Consider the following 17,420-nt stretch of genomic DNA (forward strand, 5'->3'; position numbering starts at 1 on the left):
TACTATTCCAAAAACAAAGATCCAAAAAACAAGACAAAGGGTAAAAACACAAGTTAATCCACAAAGCAAAGCACCAGCTAAAACAGTGAAACAGAAAACAATACTGCCACAAAAACATACACTCACAGAACATGGTATAAAAAGGGGAACTAACATGACTAATGAGACACAGCTGGAGACAATGGCTGCGTCCGAAACCGCCTACTCAATGAGTAGGTACTTACTTAACGAGCGCTAAAAGAGTAGGTACTCTACAGCCAAATCTCGTTAAGTATGAATGAGATCCGGACTTCATCCGCCATGTTGACGTTATCATGTGACCTATGACGTTACAAGCGCAACAACTTAAAAGATATGAGCGACAGGTTTAATTCATCTATCTGTAAATATTTTGATGTTGATGAAATTTGCTCATTTTGTGGTCTTAAGAAACAGCTGCCCTTTTATTGTGATTGAAGTACAACCAAAAAATATAAAGTTTTTATATTTTTAACCCTACTAATATGACCCACAGTTTTATCCTTAAATATATTATATTTTATTATGAAAACCCCAAATTGTTGTCTTTTCAATATGTTAATTTCTTTATTTTATGTTCAAAATCTTTCATCCACAAGCAAAACCAGCTTAAATCTTCGTTTTCCTCTTTTTCTTGTTGAATTTAACTCTTTGTTTCATCCCTCAGGCTTATAAATAGCAACATTAACAACAATTGTGCCTTACTATGTACTCAAACCCATTATATTTATGTTTTATATTATGATTGTTCATCAGGGCCATGCAGAGACCTTTGGAGGGGCAGGTGCTCAAAGTATAAAAGGGGCACATGGAGCACAGCTTTTAATAGAGCTGTGCTCCTTGCTGAGACATGTATCGAAACGGATGCTTCTGTATTGATAGCAGCAAATGCCGTGACGCAGTTTTGAAAAAGAAACACAGAACAGAAAAGACCATTTTATAGTTTAAAAGTTAAATAAATATTTCTTTGCACCTCTTAATCACTCTTAAAATAGAAATGGAATTAAATTAGGCCTATTATTATTATTGAGTTTACAGGGTATGGTGGTTTTGCTGTTGTAAACACTAGGCTACTGTTATTTTTATATTTCTGTCTTATTTAAAATAGAATTGTATTATAATCCTGTTCTGAATTTATTCATTTTTTTAATTATAATGATGATAAAAACAGGATTGATAAGTAGCCTATAAATCAGAGGATGAGAAAATCAGTATAAGCCTGTTTTATCAGGGTTGTGATAATTATTTTTAAGGCACTCTATGTTTTTAAAATAAATACTGTAATAAAAAAAGTTCAAAGTAATAGTTTTTTAGTCAGATAACATGGACAAGACCCCTCGACGCCCTTTAAATGTTTCCCAATCAAACAGCAAGAACTAAAGAGAACAGTCACCTTTGTTTATATTGCTGTGTGTAGAACGTTAGCTGCATTTTTAATATTTAATTTTAAAGAAATGTAATTTCGTCCCCCGCACTTTATTCGGGCAGGTGTGTTCACGTAGAGGTTTCTAGATTTAAATTCAAAGAGACAGTATCGATAGTCTATGTATGGCCTGACGTTTTATTCGTATCCAAAATGAGAAGTGAATATCTGGATGCAGTGTATGTTTAATTCATACTCGAGCCGGAGGGCGCTCACGTGCAGAAAGTCCAAAACAGACTCATAGAAGGAATGACTTATGACGTGCAGGAAACCCTAATATGGACAAAAGCATCCGGCTATCGCTGTAGCTGAGCTGAATAAAAAGCAGAAAAAAACATGAAGACAATAAACACACGATTGCGAAAATATACGGTTTATGTGTGTTTTTCAAGTTATCTCCAGGTAATAAATAAACTTTATGAATAATGCAGTACTGATTGACGAGTGGTTTAATTCAGTGAATCTCAGCTTGTTTGACTTCAAAGTCCCCTTTGTCCAAGAAAATATTTGAAGGCCTTTTCATCTAAGCTGACATGTACTTCTGGTACTTCTACTGTAATAAAAATATACAAAATCATAAATATTATGTATTATTGATGTATTATATGGATGATTATTATTATTAATATTATTATTATTATGTTAATTAAGATTTTTGAGATGGTTGAGAACCACTGATCTAAATCACTTTTATAATATCAAAATGTGTACCTTTTAAGCTGGTTTTAGCTGTTAATTAAGATTTTTTAATAGAACTATATGTAAATAATTTTAACACTTATTGAGGACCACCTGGAAGTTTACAGTGTGTACCATGGTCTCCTGGTTGAGAACCACTGATCTAAATCACTTTTGTAATATCAAAATGTGTACCTTTTAAGCTGGTTTTAGCTGGTCAAAAAAAAAACATCACTGTAAAAATAATTAATAAATAAATAAATAAAATATTTTGTAGGGAGAGAGAGGAGAACAAGGACCGCCTGGCAAGGGTGAACGTGGTGAGACAGGTCCAGCAGGACACAAGGTAAGATGAGCAGTAAATAGGTGCAGTGGTCGTCTGAGGAAGAGAAAAGTCATTAATGTTGAGAAAAGTCTCAATGTCACAATGAGCAGATAATGTCCAGTATGCCGCACAGCTATGTATACACTTTTTAAAAAAAATTAAGGGAACACTTAAATCACACACTGGATTAGAGGTCGACCGATTGATCGGCCGGCTGATTGTGCTGCAAATTAGGCCGATTTATAGGCAGGCGCATCTGCGGGCAGCTAAGCGTTGTTGCGGAACGCCGGAGAATCTCTCTCTGGGCTGCGTGATTAAGCGTGATTTATACTTTCGCCTGGCTCCGCTCCGCGAGCCTCTGCTGACTGCGCGCGCACCTTCCCAAACTTTTATACTTGTCGCGTTCGCCGTTGTACTATTCTTTGAAACGACAGGGGGTGACGAGGAGTAATTTTCTTCTAAAACCATCAGGAATCACCGGTGAGAAGAAGTCATTTGCCGGTACCGGGTGTGCCTCACCCGTCCTGAAAAGTGAAGCTGCGGGCTCTTTGATCGCCCCCTGGTGGCTGGCTGCAGTACAGGTCATAAACCCCGCCCTCTCCATGAAAACGAATGGGACTTGAGTCAAAATAAAAAAATTAATTACGCTTCCAATACATTTTTCCAAAAGATGATTTTGGTCATTTAAGGTAGTTGGTATCACGCTGATATATGTTAAATTGTTTGTTTTTGTGATAAGTATGATTTTAGCTAGTAATTTGATGCTATAAAAACAGGGCATGTCGTTGTAGTTGATTGGGTCTGCGGGAGTTTGGGCGGAGTTTGATACCGCGGCTCCACCTCACGACATTACTGCGCAGACTCTGGCTCCAAACGAATCTCTACTGCACAGACTCGGGCTCCAAATGACGTCATTTACTTAAAAAAGAGATGATAACATGTCATTAAATAAGGGTAATTCAAATATATGAAACCTGACACCCTTAAACATGTTTCATTTATACATACCGGGCACTGCAGCAGTCAGCCGCATTAAACTGACAGGGCCGGTGTGAGCACTGAACAGTATAGAAGCAAAAGTTGACACTAACAGAAACTGGATAATGCAGACAACACCAAAGCAGAGCCAGTACGATGCGAAGCAGTGTAGAAGAAGCAAGGGGCTGAGAGGAACGGGATGCCGAGTAGGCAGTCCGACCAAACACCAGTCACAAACATTAACCAATTGACATCTCATACGGCTATAAATGGTACAGAAACGCTAACATTAGTACAACAAACCAATACAAAAAGACGCCAAACCACACTGCTGTAATGCTTACCTTTCCAATAGATGCACAAAATCAACCCTAAGCGAGCCGTGACTGAATTAGCCACAAAATACACATCAGTGTCGAACGCCAGTACCAGAGAGGGGCGGGGGCACTTGAGTGACACATCCGACTGACACAAATCAGCCCTTTATACACCCACCTATGCCTGCTGATAGGCTAACAATATTCTAACGTCAATATAGGGAGAATCTAACTACCCTGCCACAATCTTCCCCTGCTTTTTGTATCGTCACCCCGACGATGCAGTACAGAATACCCTATATGCACAAATCAACTCCAAGGCCTTAAAATGACCGAAATCCCACTTGAAACAGACTCGTGTGGGGGCAGAGCCTCACTAGTCGCCTCACCCACTGCCCGTGGGAGATGATGAATGTTAGAGTGCTGGCCTGCCATAGCTCTTGTTGTCCTTCTCAATGCGGCTGCATCAATAACAGGCAGGCCTGTGGACACAGTAACAGATACAGAAGGTGGACTCTACAGTCTACAGAGCACGATGGTCCTGAGGCTACCTGCACCCTTGTCACGGTCCCAGAGGGTGCCAACCCGCACTGCGGTACAGGCTCAGCCACTGAGATTGAATCTCTTAATGCCAGCCGAGATGGCATTGGGGGACTAACTTGAGGGACTTCAGGCACTAAAGCCAACAAATCACCCTCATCTAGCTCATCTTCAGAAGGTGGCGCTTTTTCGATCAAAGGGCTATCACGAGGGCTCTGAGCTGGAAAACCTCTCCGAATTCTAGTTTTCAACAGGGAATGGTGAACATGCCTTACCTTACCCGGTTCGTCAATCGGTGCAATCGTATATACAGCACCACAATCTTTAGTCGCTTTCACAACTCGGTACACCACTGGATCCCACAAATCCTGGATTTTGTGGTGACCTCTCATTCCACACTCACGTAGGTAACCAATTGGCCCTCCTCCAGTGGTGTACACTGCACATTCTGATCATAATGTGCCTTACGTCGTTCTGTGACGACCCTTAAACGCTCACGTGCACTTTCAAATGCCACCTGGAGCCTAGTTTGATGTTCCAAAATCCAATCATGGACATTACCTGCCACCGCCTCCTGAACTCCCTCCAGCAAAAAGTGAACTGGGAGCCGCGGTTCTTGTCCAAACATCAAATAATATGGGGACTCCCCAGTCGCTTGATGCGGGGTGGCGTTATAACAAAAGAGTACCTGTGGAAGACAAGACACCCAGTCTCTCTTTCTAGAAACAGGCAAAGTGCGGAGGAGGTTACGCAAAGTCCAATTGAAGCGCTCGCACTGGCCGTTTCCGGCCGGATGGTAGGGAGTAGTGCGAGACTTCTCAACCTTATAGAGGTGACAGAGCTGCTGGATAAGGGAGGATTCAAAGTTGCGGCCCTGGTCAGAATGAATCCGACCAGGAACCCCAAACTTATAGAACCATTCCACAACAAGAACCTGGGCCACAGTCTCGGCACGTTGGTCCCGTGTAGGGACAGCCAGGGTGTATTTAGTAAAAACATCAGTCATTACTAAAATATTTTCAATGCCTGAACGAGAAGGTTCAAGCATAGTAAAATCAATAGCTAAAATCTCATTTGGCCTCGAAGCCAACAGATGGCCCATGAAACTACAGGCAACGGGCTGAACATCTTTAGCAGACTGACACCTTTCATACTCCTGGCACCAACGGGCCACTTCAGAACACATACCCGGCCAATAACATCGTTGCCATACCAACTTAGTGGTTCGCTCGATACCCTGGTGTCCATGCTCCTGATGAAGCTGTGTCAGAACCTCAGCTTTCAAGATGGTGGGCAAAATCAATATATACTTTATCTCAAAATCAAAAGCAGCAAGTTGTGCTGCCCAACATTGTTCAGTAGCCCCAAGCTTTGCTGACGCAAGATGACTAAGGGGGTTGTTATCAGTGAAGACTACACATTTGTGCCCTAGCAAATATTTCCGAAACTTCTCAGTCATGGCCCACTTAAGCGCCAAGAACTCTAACTTCATAGAGCTATAATTGGACATATTGCGCTCAGTGGGCCTAAGACTGCGACTGGCATAGGCAATAGGCCGCACCTTTCCTCATTGTTCTTGGGAAAGAACGGCCCCTAAGCCACTATAGCTAGCGTCGACCTCTAGAATGAAAGGTGAGGAGAAGTCAGCATAAGCGAGAACAGGAGCAGAGGTAAGTTTACTCTTTAATGCCTCGAAACTACTCTGACAATGTTACGTTCAGGCACCACCAAAACTCTGTCCCCTACATTTCTTTAACTTGCCTCCTGCCAGTTCTGCCAACTTGGCAAACCCCTCCACAAAATGGCGGTAAGCCTAGAAAAGAGCGCAACTCCGAAACGCTATTTGGAGTACGCCACTGGGCCACTACTTCAACCTTGCTTGGGTCTGTAGCAACACCTTGAGGTGACACGAAATGGTCTTAATACTTTACCTCGCGTTGAAAGAATGCACACTTCCCTAACTTGGCTTCAAGTCCCTCAATCCCTAATCGACCCAAGACCACTTCCAGCCATTCTAAATGTTGGGCCACGGAGGAAGAGAACACCACAATGTCGTCCAGATACAACAACAAGGACTGACATTGTTGGTCACCAAACAACCTAGTACCTCAAGTAGTATGAGCACCCACCATAGCAGTGACTGACCTCACTTCACTAACACCTTCAGGCAAACTAATAACAAAAACACCGTTCAGGGTACCTAAAGATGTCCTAGGGTAAAGTGCAACCTCAGTAACACGCACATTCACCATGGGTATATAAACTGTGCCCCGGGTCACTTGGACCAGTGCAGGGGAAGCCAGCAACCCAGCAGGCAAACCCGCCTCAGGCGGCTCAAACAACACAGTACCACTAGAATAACACTCTGAACAGTTTGCTGCTACGAGCTTCATCGTGCCCCCCGGAATGCGACACGCCCCCGCACTCTAACTGCACCAGCACGATCAACAGAATTCTGAGTATTAACTTGATGACAATGCTGCAATTCATGCATTATGGAACTAGGGGCCTGTGACACCGCAGGTAAATCAAAAAGAGCTACACCGTGTCGTGGTGTACAAAAAGATGATAAACCACGCTGCTGTAATGCTTACCTTTCCAATAGACGCACAAAATCAACCCTAAGAGAGCCGTGACTGAATTAGCCACACCGCTAACAAACACACATCAGTGTTGAACGCCAGTACCAGAAAGGGACAGGGGCACCTGAGTGACACATCCGACTGACACAAATCAGCCCTTTATACACCCACATATGCCTGTTGATAGGCTAACAATATTCTAACGTCAATACAGGGAGGATCTAACCAACCTGCCACACCTGCATAGTGATTGAACGTGTCTAATTAGAATGACTACCTGTTACTTATAAAGAGTTGTACCTCAGTTCACGTAATTTGTGCCTGACGAAGACCTGATGGTCGAAACGTTGCAATAAATTATTCTTATGGAGCAGTTATATCAGTGTGCGGACAATACGTTTGTATTTTTGCTATAGATTTGAATTTTTGACAGTTGGAGTTTAATGGAATGTTCAGACTTTTCAATGTAAGTCTATGGGAGTTTTTCTGAGTTTTGATCGTCATTTTTAAGAAAACCGTAAGTCGGATCAGTTAGAAAAGATATAGCAACTCAAGTCAGAACAGTCTGAAGGTCTGAGCCGAGTTTTTTGGTGATTGTAGCTTTAAAGCTCTAGGAGGAGATACAGTCTAAAATTTGGCTCAGAAGAAGAAGTTTATATAGTAGATCAGTAAGTTGGCTTTTTCAAGCCAACTTAATAAATATTTATTTGCAACAACTGTTGGAGCGCTGAATGCTGCATGCACGCGCAGCATTGTCAAGGTAACTTTTTGTCAGTCTTTCCCTTTGCCAAGGGAGTTCCAAACACTTTTACGAGACAGAAATGCCCTGCACCCTTTAAAGAACACATTTCAAGGGCTCTGCCCTTCGAAAGGAGTAGGGCATAGGAAGTGAAAAATACATCGCAGAGCAAAGAGGAAACTGACAACGTGCTGACAGACAAGACTTACCGAGATTTACCTCTTATCGTGACATAGGCAAAACAATTTTTTGGGCACCCCTTCCTTATTAATAGGTCTATATAATATTACCACCTCAGCAAACAAAAATATTTAGTGATCAGTGGAAACCGATCGCAATAAGTGTTTGCGTTCAGTCAATAAAAATCGAATGACCATTCCATTAATAGGCTCCAGTGTCGTGGCCACATTACCACTTCAGGAGTGCATTATTTCTCTAATAATTTGAACAGCCTGGAGTCACATCCACACCTCAAGACATTGTTCAGATGAATTATTTTAAGACATTTGTCATGTTTCTGCTTTGATTCTGCAAATTTCAAAATGTCGTTTTAGAGCTAATAACTGAGGCTTGGGCCAATGATATGCAGGCTAATGCAGTTATTAATGCAGTCTAACGTAGTTATTAGAGAGAGAGAGAGAGAGCGATTAAGCGAGTGAATACCTGTGTCTGTGCGTCTCTCAGCAGTGTTCAGCAGCAGCATCTCTAATAGCGAATCTTTAAGTTGAACTGCTTCACGAACCTTGCTACTGAGAAATGTCATGTAGCTTTTCAGCTGCGGAACTATTTTACTGATAAATAAAATGACAACAAGGTTCTATCCACTTCTCCGTGTGTGCGCGAGTGCGTCTCTGTACTGTGTGTGTGTCTGTGAGAGAGAACAAGAGAAAGAAACGTATTCGGTTACTAACGTAACCTCGGTTCCCTGAGATACGGGAACGAGTACTGCGTCTGCTAAGACACTTTGGGAAAAAAAGCCTTTTTTCTCCTGAACTGAAGTCTTTTTTCAATCACGCAGTGAAACTGCACAGCCATTGGTTCGTGCAGTGTACAAAAAACGAACCTATGGTGACAAAGCCCGCCAGAATGGGGGGGGCATCTGGCTATATAAGCTGGCTATATAAGCGGGATTCTCAGGTTACTTCGACTGAATCGACAAGTAAGTCGTGCGACTACATAGCACGGCTAGCAATGCAGTACTCGTTCCCGTATCTCAGGGAACCGAGGTTACGTTAGTAACCGAGTACGTTCCCTTTCGATACTACACTCGTACTACGTCTGCTAAGACGCTATGGGAACACAGTACAATCATGCCGTGCTAATGTAGTGGAATGAATAAAAGTATAGTAGAATAAAAGCTTGGGACGATTTCTGTGGAAGCGCTCGGCGAATCCTTCGACAGCTGGTCCGAAGAGACCCTTGGGAGAGACTGGAGCATCGAGGAAGGGAATTTTATCCACGTCCTTGATCTCTGTTAACGTCAGCCATAAATGGCGCTCGAGCACCACAAAGCTGGCCATCGATCTCCCGATAGCCTGAGCAGTGGTCTTGGTGGCGCGCAGAGCCAGGTCGGTTGCGCTCCTCAGCTCCCTGAGGGTCGCAGGGTCCAGGCAAGACTTGTCAGAGGAAGCGAGGATCTTGGCTTGAAAGAACTGGAGGACCACCATTGAATGGAGTGCCGAAGCCGTCTGTCCAGCTGAAGTGTAGGCGCGTCCAGCAAGAGCTGAAGTGGTCCTACACGGCTTGGACGGGTGAGCAGCCTTTGCTCTCCAACCGATAGCCGTGGGCTGGCAGAGGTGCGCCGCCACCAACTCATCCAGGGGAGGCAGTTTATCGTACCCCTTCTCTTCAGCGCCGTCGATGCAAGTGAGGGCGGATGAAGTAGAAGTATGAAGGCGGGCGGAGTAGGGAGAGCGCCACGCTCTGGTGAGCTCGTCATGGACCTCCGGGAAGAACGGAGAGGAACGCTGACGAGGGGCCTGGCGGCGCCCTGGCAGGAACCACTCATCCAGACGGCTGCGAGAGGGCTCCTCTGGCGGAGACCACTCTAAACCCAGCTCTTTGACTGCTTTCGAGAGGATACGGATCTCCTACAGCTCCTCTGCGTCCGAGGCTGTTAATGACATGCTGTCATCAAGCAGCTCGTCCTCACTTCCCCCAAATGAGATCAGGTCGCTCGCACCAGCAGAGGGAAGCTGATCAGACTGGGAGAAAAGGACGGGAGAACTCTCTCTCTGGGGCGAGGGCGAGGCATGTGGGATCTGGGCCGACGTGAGCTCACTCGCAGCCGGTCGCTCGAGTCCTCTGCCCCACTGTTTTTTCCTCACAGGTCCCTGGGAGGAAGAAAACGGGAGGGCGCGGGGCGCGGAGTCGCTCTCTGAAAAGAAAGCGATCCGTGAGCGGAGAGAGGCGAGACTAAAACTCTCGCAATGAGAGCAAATAGACTGAAGTTCTCGCAGTGAGAACAATCAGTTCCCGTGAGCGCAGCTTCCGCATGGAATTTCCCCAAGCAGGAAACGCACTCCGTGTGGCCGTCATGGGCGTGCAGGGGAGACCCATATGAACCGCAGTAACGGCGCGGCATTTGCAACAACGTCAAGCTCTTTTAGTAAGCTCTTTTAGTATCGCCGGATGGCGGCAGGGGAAAAGGACCGGAACTGCTGCGTCGCTGAAGCAGCGGAGAAGCAGGTGCAGGCTTCGGATCAGCGTAGAGACGTAGTAGTCGTCGCTGAAGGAGAAGAAATCTGAGAATCCTGTGGCGAACGCCCACTTATATAGCCAGATGCTATGGCGGGCTTTAAAGGCTTCAGTTCAGGAGAAAAAAGGCTTTTTCCCATGGCATCTTAGCAGACGCAGTACGAGTGTAGTATCGAAAGGGAAGCGTGATTTCCGTACATAAAAATGGTGGAAAATATGGAAATAGTGTGTCTTTTTTTACCCTATTGTTTGTTATATTTATTTGCTCAGTGTCTTCTGGTGTTTTGGTTCTTATACTCTTGTAGATAGCCCATAGTATAACAAAAAATATTATACGTCTTCATTGTGTTTGGGCCCCCTGGATGAGCTAGAATAGGCTCATGCCTAGAATGCCTATGCGTAAACCCGGCTCTGCAGAGCAGGTTACTTCTGGTATGAAATAAGGTCTCAGGACTCTCAGCTTTCAAATTTTGTTTTTTTTTAAAGAAATTCAAACAATAAATACCGTTTTGTGGCTCTTTAATGTGTCGTGACAGACCACTGTATTGCCTCGCGATGCTTTGTTTTAATTAAACAGTCGGATTCCACTGGTCCTGCAGAGCAGGTTACTTCTGGTATGAAATAAGGTCTCAGGACTCTCAGCTTTCAAATTTTGTTTTTTTTTAAAGAAATTCAAACAATAAATACCGTTTTGTGGCTCTTTAATGTGTCGTGACAGACCACTGTATTGCCTCAAACACGTGAACCGATCGTCTTTTCATATTTATGTAAAGCACGAAATGAACATGAATAAACATCAGAAAGTATTTTATTTCAACTGTGGAACACACCATTTTTCAAGTTTAAGTCTACCGAAGTTAATCTACTCTCCAGTCTGATTTGTGGTTAAGGCTAGAAGGGATACACCTGCGGCTACTGGGCATTAGCATTTACATATTTTTTGAGCCAACAATAGTGACAGTGAAAGTGACTTGACATGTGGCCAAGTATGGTGACCCATACTTGGAATTAGTGCTCTGCATTTAACCCATCCAAAGTGCACACACACAGCAGTGAACACACACACACCGTGAACACACACCCGGAGCAGTGGGCAGCCATTTTTGCTGCGGCACCCGGGGAGCAGTTGGGGGTTCGGTGCCTTGCTCAAGGGCACCTCAGTCGTGGCATTGAAGGTGGGAGATAGCGCTGTACATTCACTCCCCCCACCTACAATCCCCTCCGGTTACGAGTCCGACTCTCTAACCATTAGGCCACGACTTCCCCACAATATAACGTGAAACCTATGAAAATGGTTTAAAAAAGCACATGGCGCCATAGTTTCATCACTTTAGAGTGTCACAGTGACCGTCTTTTTGCAGTAAAGCACCTGTCATAGTTTAATGAGAGGGAAGATGACATGAAGCGATCCGAGGTTAGCTGCATTGAAAACAGATGAGCGCACATGTGAATATAGAGCTCCCGATCGAGGCGAAGTTCACGGAATTTTGTCCACAGAATGATAAGAGCACACATTTTAACATATTATTTTATTATTTCACACTCAGTATTTTAACTTAAGTGCTGCAAGCCATGCATACAATGCCAGACAATGACAGATTTCTGGTATGCAAAACAAGTACTTTAAAGGAATTCCTTAGCTTATTGCCATTACTGTGGTAGCCAACAACATCACAGCTTAACCCTCCGCACACTTTTATATTTAGTTATTGAAAAAGTTTCAATTCAATCAATCTTTTTTACCCCGTTTTAACATGGATTTCTATGGAGACTGGCCGTAGATGTCGGGCAAGATTGCGGATAGCTGCGGCACCACATAATATCCGTGTTCTGATTAGTCAGATCGCCTGTCAATCAAGCTCCCTGCGAACGGTCAATTAGCAGTTTATGCTGTGGGTAATTTCTGCAGGAGTTCTTTACCCAGTCTAAATAAACAAAAGACACGAGACATAATGAATCTCCAGCCGTCAGATAAAAGCCATTAATTGACAGTCTTCCAAAGGTCAAATAAACAATCTCTGATTATTACCTCAAGAAAACTAAGTCTTAAAATGGTATATGGTGTAAACTGTATTACCACCTCTGTAATTCTCAAGGGGGGCTTTGACAAAAAAAGACATTTATTTGTTTATGCACCAGTATTTAATCATCTTATTGCTCAACCAGTAACATGGACCATAATTAATCTGACCACACACACAACTGATATTTTATCATGTTGCCTCTGAATGTGTTGATGATAAGTCTTTAACTGTTTTCAAATAATTATAAGGGAGAGCAGGGGGAACCAGGAGCACCAGGCCCGAAAGGTTCAAAGGTTAGTCTTTATTCTTTTGTAACCCACATGCATTTGAAAGTTAAAACAATTAATATGTAAAGCTAAAGTATTAAAACAAATAAAATGTGTTACATATTAATATAACAAACAGCCAATATTATACTTTCTCAAAATACTTAAATATAATATTGGTCCATTACAGGGGGATTCAGGAGACAAAGGTGATGTAGGCCCAACAGGATCACAAGTGAGTAAAGTCTAAAATTATTTTTAGACAACTCTGACTACCAAATGTAACACTGGTCTGTACATTAGCTTTATTCTTACATCATTTCATTGCTGTGGTGTATGAAACATTTTTTTTTTGCTGATGTAATTGGGTTAAGGTTGCACTTCAGGATTTATTGATTGTTCACAAATCCAGGGCATAATGTTGTGAAACAGCTGGTAAATAAGCAGACAGTAACAAGATACACTGACACTACACTGACGATTTTGTTCAAAGCTTTGATCAAACAATAGGCAAAACAGTTTAAATTGGTTGGCAAATCAGTTTGAATTATTTGTTCAGTTCCCTGCATGCACTGAATTGTTTGAAGCAGTTTCTCACTCGGAGTCGTAACAGGAAATTTAAGAACATGGAGAACATAAATAGCATCGGATGAACCTACAGTCAATTGAAAGCAAATCTACAAATGCATCTTATTGTTTGGCAGCGAAATATACATATATTTGTACTTTTACTTGAGTAAAGTTTTTGGATGCTCTTCCCACCTCTGTAAATAAGCTTCAAAATAAGAAATATTGTCCCAAGACAGTTTATTGTCCCAAGTCCCTAGTGTTTTTAGAATAAACAATGCTGGAATTTATATTTACCCACTTAATGAATATATTGTTTTTGTTCAGGGGCCACCTGGGGAGAAAGGTGACCAGGGTACAACTGAAATCATAGACTACAATGGAAACATCCAAGAGGCTCTTCAGGTTAGTGGAATCATGTCATATTTATTATCTTTCATTGGAAATCATATTTCTAACCTGTTATGAGCTGCACAAGTTAAGACAGCTTTCATATCACAAGCCAAAGTGCTCAATTCCTAATATCTGGTCAAGTAATTGAGAAGAATTATGACTGAAAGTAAGGATTGACATAAAATTGCATGAACTTCAGTCTGACTGTTCACACTGAATTAACTTTTAAATAATTCAAATACACACCCAACAATGCATAATGGATAACGTTCTACAGTAGTGTTTTATGTGGGGCTTGAAAAGTAATGGGCACAGACAGAAAGCATAACACGCAGGTTGGTCTGATGCATAACTGTAATCTTATCTTTTACCTTCCCTCCTTCCTGACCGACTACAGAAGATAACTACTATTACAGTTACGGTAATTCACCTCTGTTTTGTCTGTGTGTTATATATGTGCTGTATCTTGATCAGCATGAATTCAATACTTCCATAAACGTGTCTCCCATAATTCTGCTAATTCTCTTACAGGTGCCTTATTGATGAAATATTTGTTTTATCTGGCTTGAGATAAAGACTTAATTTAATAACAAGGATCAAAGTGTGCGAATGTTGTTCAGTCTGTCTAGGCTCTTTCTCAGCTCTATATTCAGAGTGCTCAGATTAGACCTGTCCAATTTAACCTATGTTTGTTATCACAGAAGTAAGAAATGACACGTCACAAGTGTCATGTTTTGTATATAACAAAAAATGTGTGAGAAATGTGTCACTTGTGTGCTGCAAGTTTAATTTATCATTCATTTTGTGCATCTTTACAAAACAAACAAATAAATATTTGGTGCATTTATCTTCACATTATAATTTTTCTTATGTTCTTCTTTTATTTATTTTTATGACTTAGGGTCCCCCTGGGCCTCCTGGACCAATTGGACCAAAGGGGATGAAGGTAACAACTTAATATATTAACAATGTGGCCATTATGGGGAATTAAATGAGGGTCTTATGTGAGAGTCTAGCATTTTATGTGTTTGCGTCTGCAAACTTTGTGAAGTCAAAGATCCTAATGTGATTGCAGTTCATTTCAACCTATAAATAAGTATTTTTGCTTTTCACAGGGTGATCAGGGTGTTCCTGGACTTCCTGGCCTGGATGGTGAAAGGGTAAGAGGACTAAAATGTTCTAATTGTCTAGCTTCTATTGTCTGTTGTGTGACCCATATCTAACCACACTTTAAGTTGTTATTTAATCCTATGTCACAATTAGTATAATCCACATGTTCTCAGGGTCACAAAGGTTCAAAAGGGGACATGGGAATCCCTGGAATATCAGGAGAGAAGGGATCAATGGGTCTTCCTGGATTACAGGTAAAATTATCTCAAAATGTAATTCGTTGATGCTTGTGGTATTTCACATAATGTGCAATGCTTGATACTGTTTAAGTCATGTCTTGATAATGTGTCCACAGGGTGTGAATGGTCTGAAAGGAGACAAAGGAGACACTGGTTTGCCTGGCCCTCAGGGACCCTCGGTAAGTAAAGCCAACAAAATGTGAATTAAGAATGTGTGTGTGCACTTACAGTCAGCAACAGCTGTAGCAAACTGGGAGTAATCTTTGTTAGAGTGGCAGTTTGCATGATGTCAGTACTGTTACGTACCCCCTTTAAAGTCTAGGGGTAGGAAAAGGAGTGTAACAATAATAATGGGGAGAGAATGAAAGAACTACCATCTCCAGGTCCCAGGCCAGACACAAAACGCTCAGTGACACCAGATTTAAAATAAAACAAGATATTTAATTAAACTGTGGGATGTAAATAAACAAAAGCTTCAGGAGGGGAAAGGCCGAAACAACAAGCAAAAGAGCATTCTTACTACAGCGTGTTTAAGGAATATATATATATATATATATATATATATATTTAAAAAAGTTTTGTGTAAGAGGATGCATGTTATTTTGCTATGTCGCATGCACTGCTCATTCAATTTGAATGAGAGTAGAATACAGTAAAATCATAAAATGTAAAAAAATGTGTTCTCCTATTAATATTTTGTTAAATAAGAAATTACTCAATTTGAGTGTATAGATCATTTGGTAATAAAAACAATATTTTTATTTAATAAAAAAAGAAGAGTTTGTCCATGTCCCTTGAATGGTTGTCCACCCTGTTGTATTGGGGAATCCATCCCTTTAAGAAAAGGCAATCCACTTTAGTGACATCAGGACAACAGATTTTTGTCTCTTCAGTGGCGGGAATTTTTATGGTCCACCCTGTCATCTTGATATTTTACAATAATATTTTAAATAATAATTCAATCATATCTATATAATCCAATGTGTTCAATAGGGGGCTATAACAGGTAATATATATACAGGTGCATCTAAAAAAATTGGAATATCGTGAAAAACTTATTTTTTGTAACTTATTTCAAAGAGTTAAACATTTAAATATTTTAGATTCATTACATGTAAAGTAAAACACTTCCAATGTTTTGTTTTTTTTTTTGATTATTAGAGCTTGCAGCTCATGAAAGTCAAAAATCCAGTATCTCAAAATATTAGAATATTTCCTAAGATCAATCAAAAAAAGGATTTGCAAAACAGTAAAGTATGTTTATTTATGCTCTCAATACTTGGCTCCTTTAGCACAAATTACAGCATCAGTGAGGTGTAGCATGGAAGTGATCAGCCTGTGGCACTGCTGAGGCACTATTGAGTCTTCAGCTGATATATATTGTTGGATCGACTGTTTCTCATCCTTCTCTTGAAAATATCCCATAGATTCCAAATGGGGTTTAGGTCAGGCATGTTGGCTGGCCAATCAAGCACAGTAATAGCATGGTCAGCAAGCCACTTGGAAGTGGTTTTGGCACTGTAGGCAGTTGCTAAATTCCTACTGGAAAAGGAAATCAGCATCTCCATAAAGCTTGTCAGCAGATGGAAGCATAAAGTGCTCCAAAATCTCCTGGTAGACCTGTGCCTCTCCAGTCTTCCTCCAGACTCCAGACCTTGATTTCCAAATGAAATGCAAAATTTACTTTTATCTGAAAAGAGGACTTTGGACCACTGAGCAACAGTCCAGTTCTTTTTCTCCTTAGCGCAGGTAAGATGTTTTTGACGTTGTTTTTGTTTCAGAATTGGTTTGGTAGCCCTTTTCCTGAAGACGTCTGAGCATGATGGCTCTTGGTGCACTGACTCCAGCTTCAGTCAACTCCTTGTGAAGCTCTCCCAAGTGTTTGAATCGGCTTTGCTTGACAGTATTCTCAAGCTTGCGGTCATCCCTGTTGCTTGTGCACCTTTTCCTACTCAATTTCTTCCTTCCAGTCAACTTTGAATTTAATATGCTTTGATACAGCACTCTGTGAACAGCCACCCCTTTCAGTAATGACCTTCTGTGACTTACCCTCTTTGTGGAGGGTGTCAATGATTGTCTTCTGGACCATTGCCAAGTCAGCAGTCTTCCCCATTATTGTGGTTTCAAAGAACAAGAAATATACGTAATTTATACTGTAGGGATGGTCATTTAATGAAACTCAAATGTAAATATTCTAATATTTTGAGATACTGGATTTTTGACTTTCGTGAGCTGTAAGCTCTAATCGTCAAAATTAAAACAAAAAAACAAACTTTTGAAATGTTTTACTTTACATGTAATGAATCTAGAATATATGAAAGTTTCACTTTCTGAAATATGTTTATAAAAAATGTTTATTAAAAAAAAACTTTCAGGATATTCTAATTTTTTGAGATGCACCTGCATTCGTATTGCTTGTAGATGTTACTACACTTTGTAAGAAAAAGTGAAGACGTCGAAGATCTTGATGAAGAATAAATTTTATTACAGAATAGTAGTGACAAAGTACAGGCAGCACTTCGGA

The 17,420-nt window shown here is 41.5% G+C and overlaps 1 protein-coding gene across 1 annotated transcript in view; it reads left to right on the forward strand.

Moving 5' to 3' along the window:
- LOC107661981 (collagen alpha-1(XXV) chain-like) overlaps window positions 1–15,075 on the forward strand; it is a gene marked incomplete at its 3' end in the record, with an annotated part of 543,306 nt that extends 528,231 nt beyond the window's left edge. The window contains exons 18-26 of the mRNA XM_016451806.1: window positions 2,397–2,465; window positions 12,570–12,614; window positions 12,778–12,822; window positions 13,482–13,559; window positions 13,945–13,968; window positions 14,449–14,493; window positions 14,663–14,707; window positions 14,831–14,911; window positions 15,013–15,075. Coding sequence (XP_016307292.1) covers window positions 2,397–2,465; window positions 12,570–12,614; window positions 12,778–12,822; window positions 13,482–13,559; window positions 13,945–13,968; window positions 14,449–14,493; window positions 14,663–14,707; window positions 14,831–14,911; window positions 15,013–15,075 — 495 coding nt within the window. The remainder of the gene's footprint in view (window positions 1–2,396; window positions 2,466–12,569; window positions 12,615–12,777; window positions 12,823–13,481; window positions 13,560–13,944; window positions 13,969–14,448; window positions 14,494–14,662; window positions 14,708–14,830; window positions 14,912–15,012) is intronic.
- Window positions 15,076–17,420: the final 2,345 nt, after the last annotated feature.

This window comes from Sinocyclocheilus anshuiensis, unplaced genomic scaffold, assembly GCF_001515605.1.
Source record: "Sinocyclocheilus anshuiensis isolate Anshui unplaced genomic scaffold, SAMN03320099.WGS_v1.1 scaffold956, whole genome shotgun sequence".
Lineage (NCBI taxonomy): Eukaryota > Metazoa > Chordata > Actinopteri > Cypriniformes > Cyprinidae > Sinocyclocheilus > Sinocyclocheilus anshuiensis.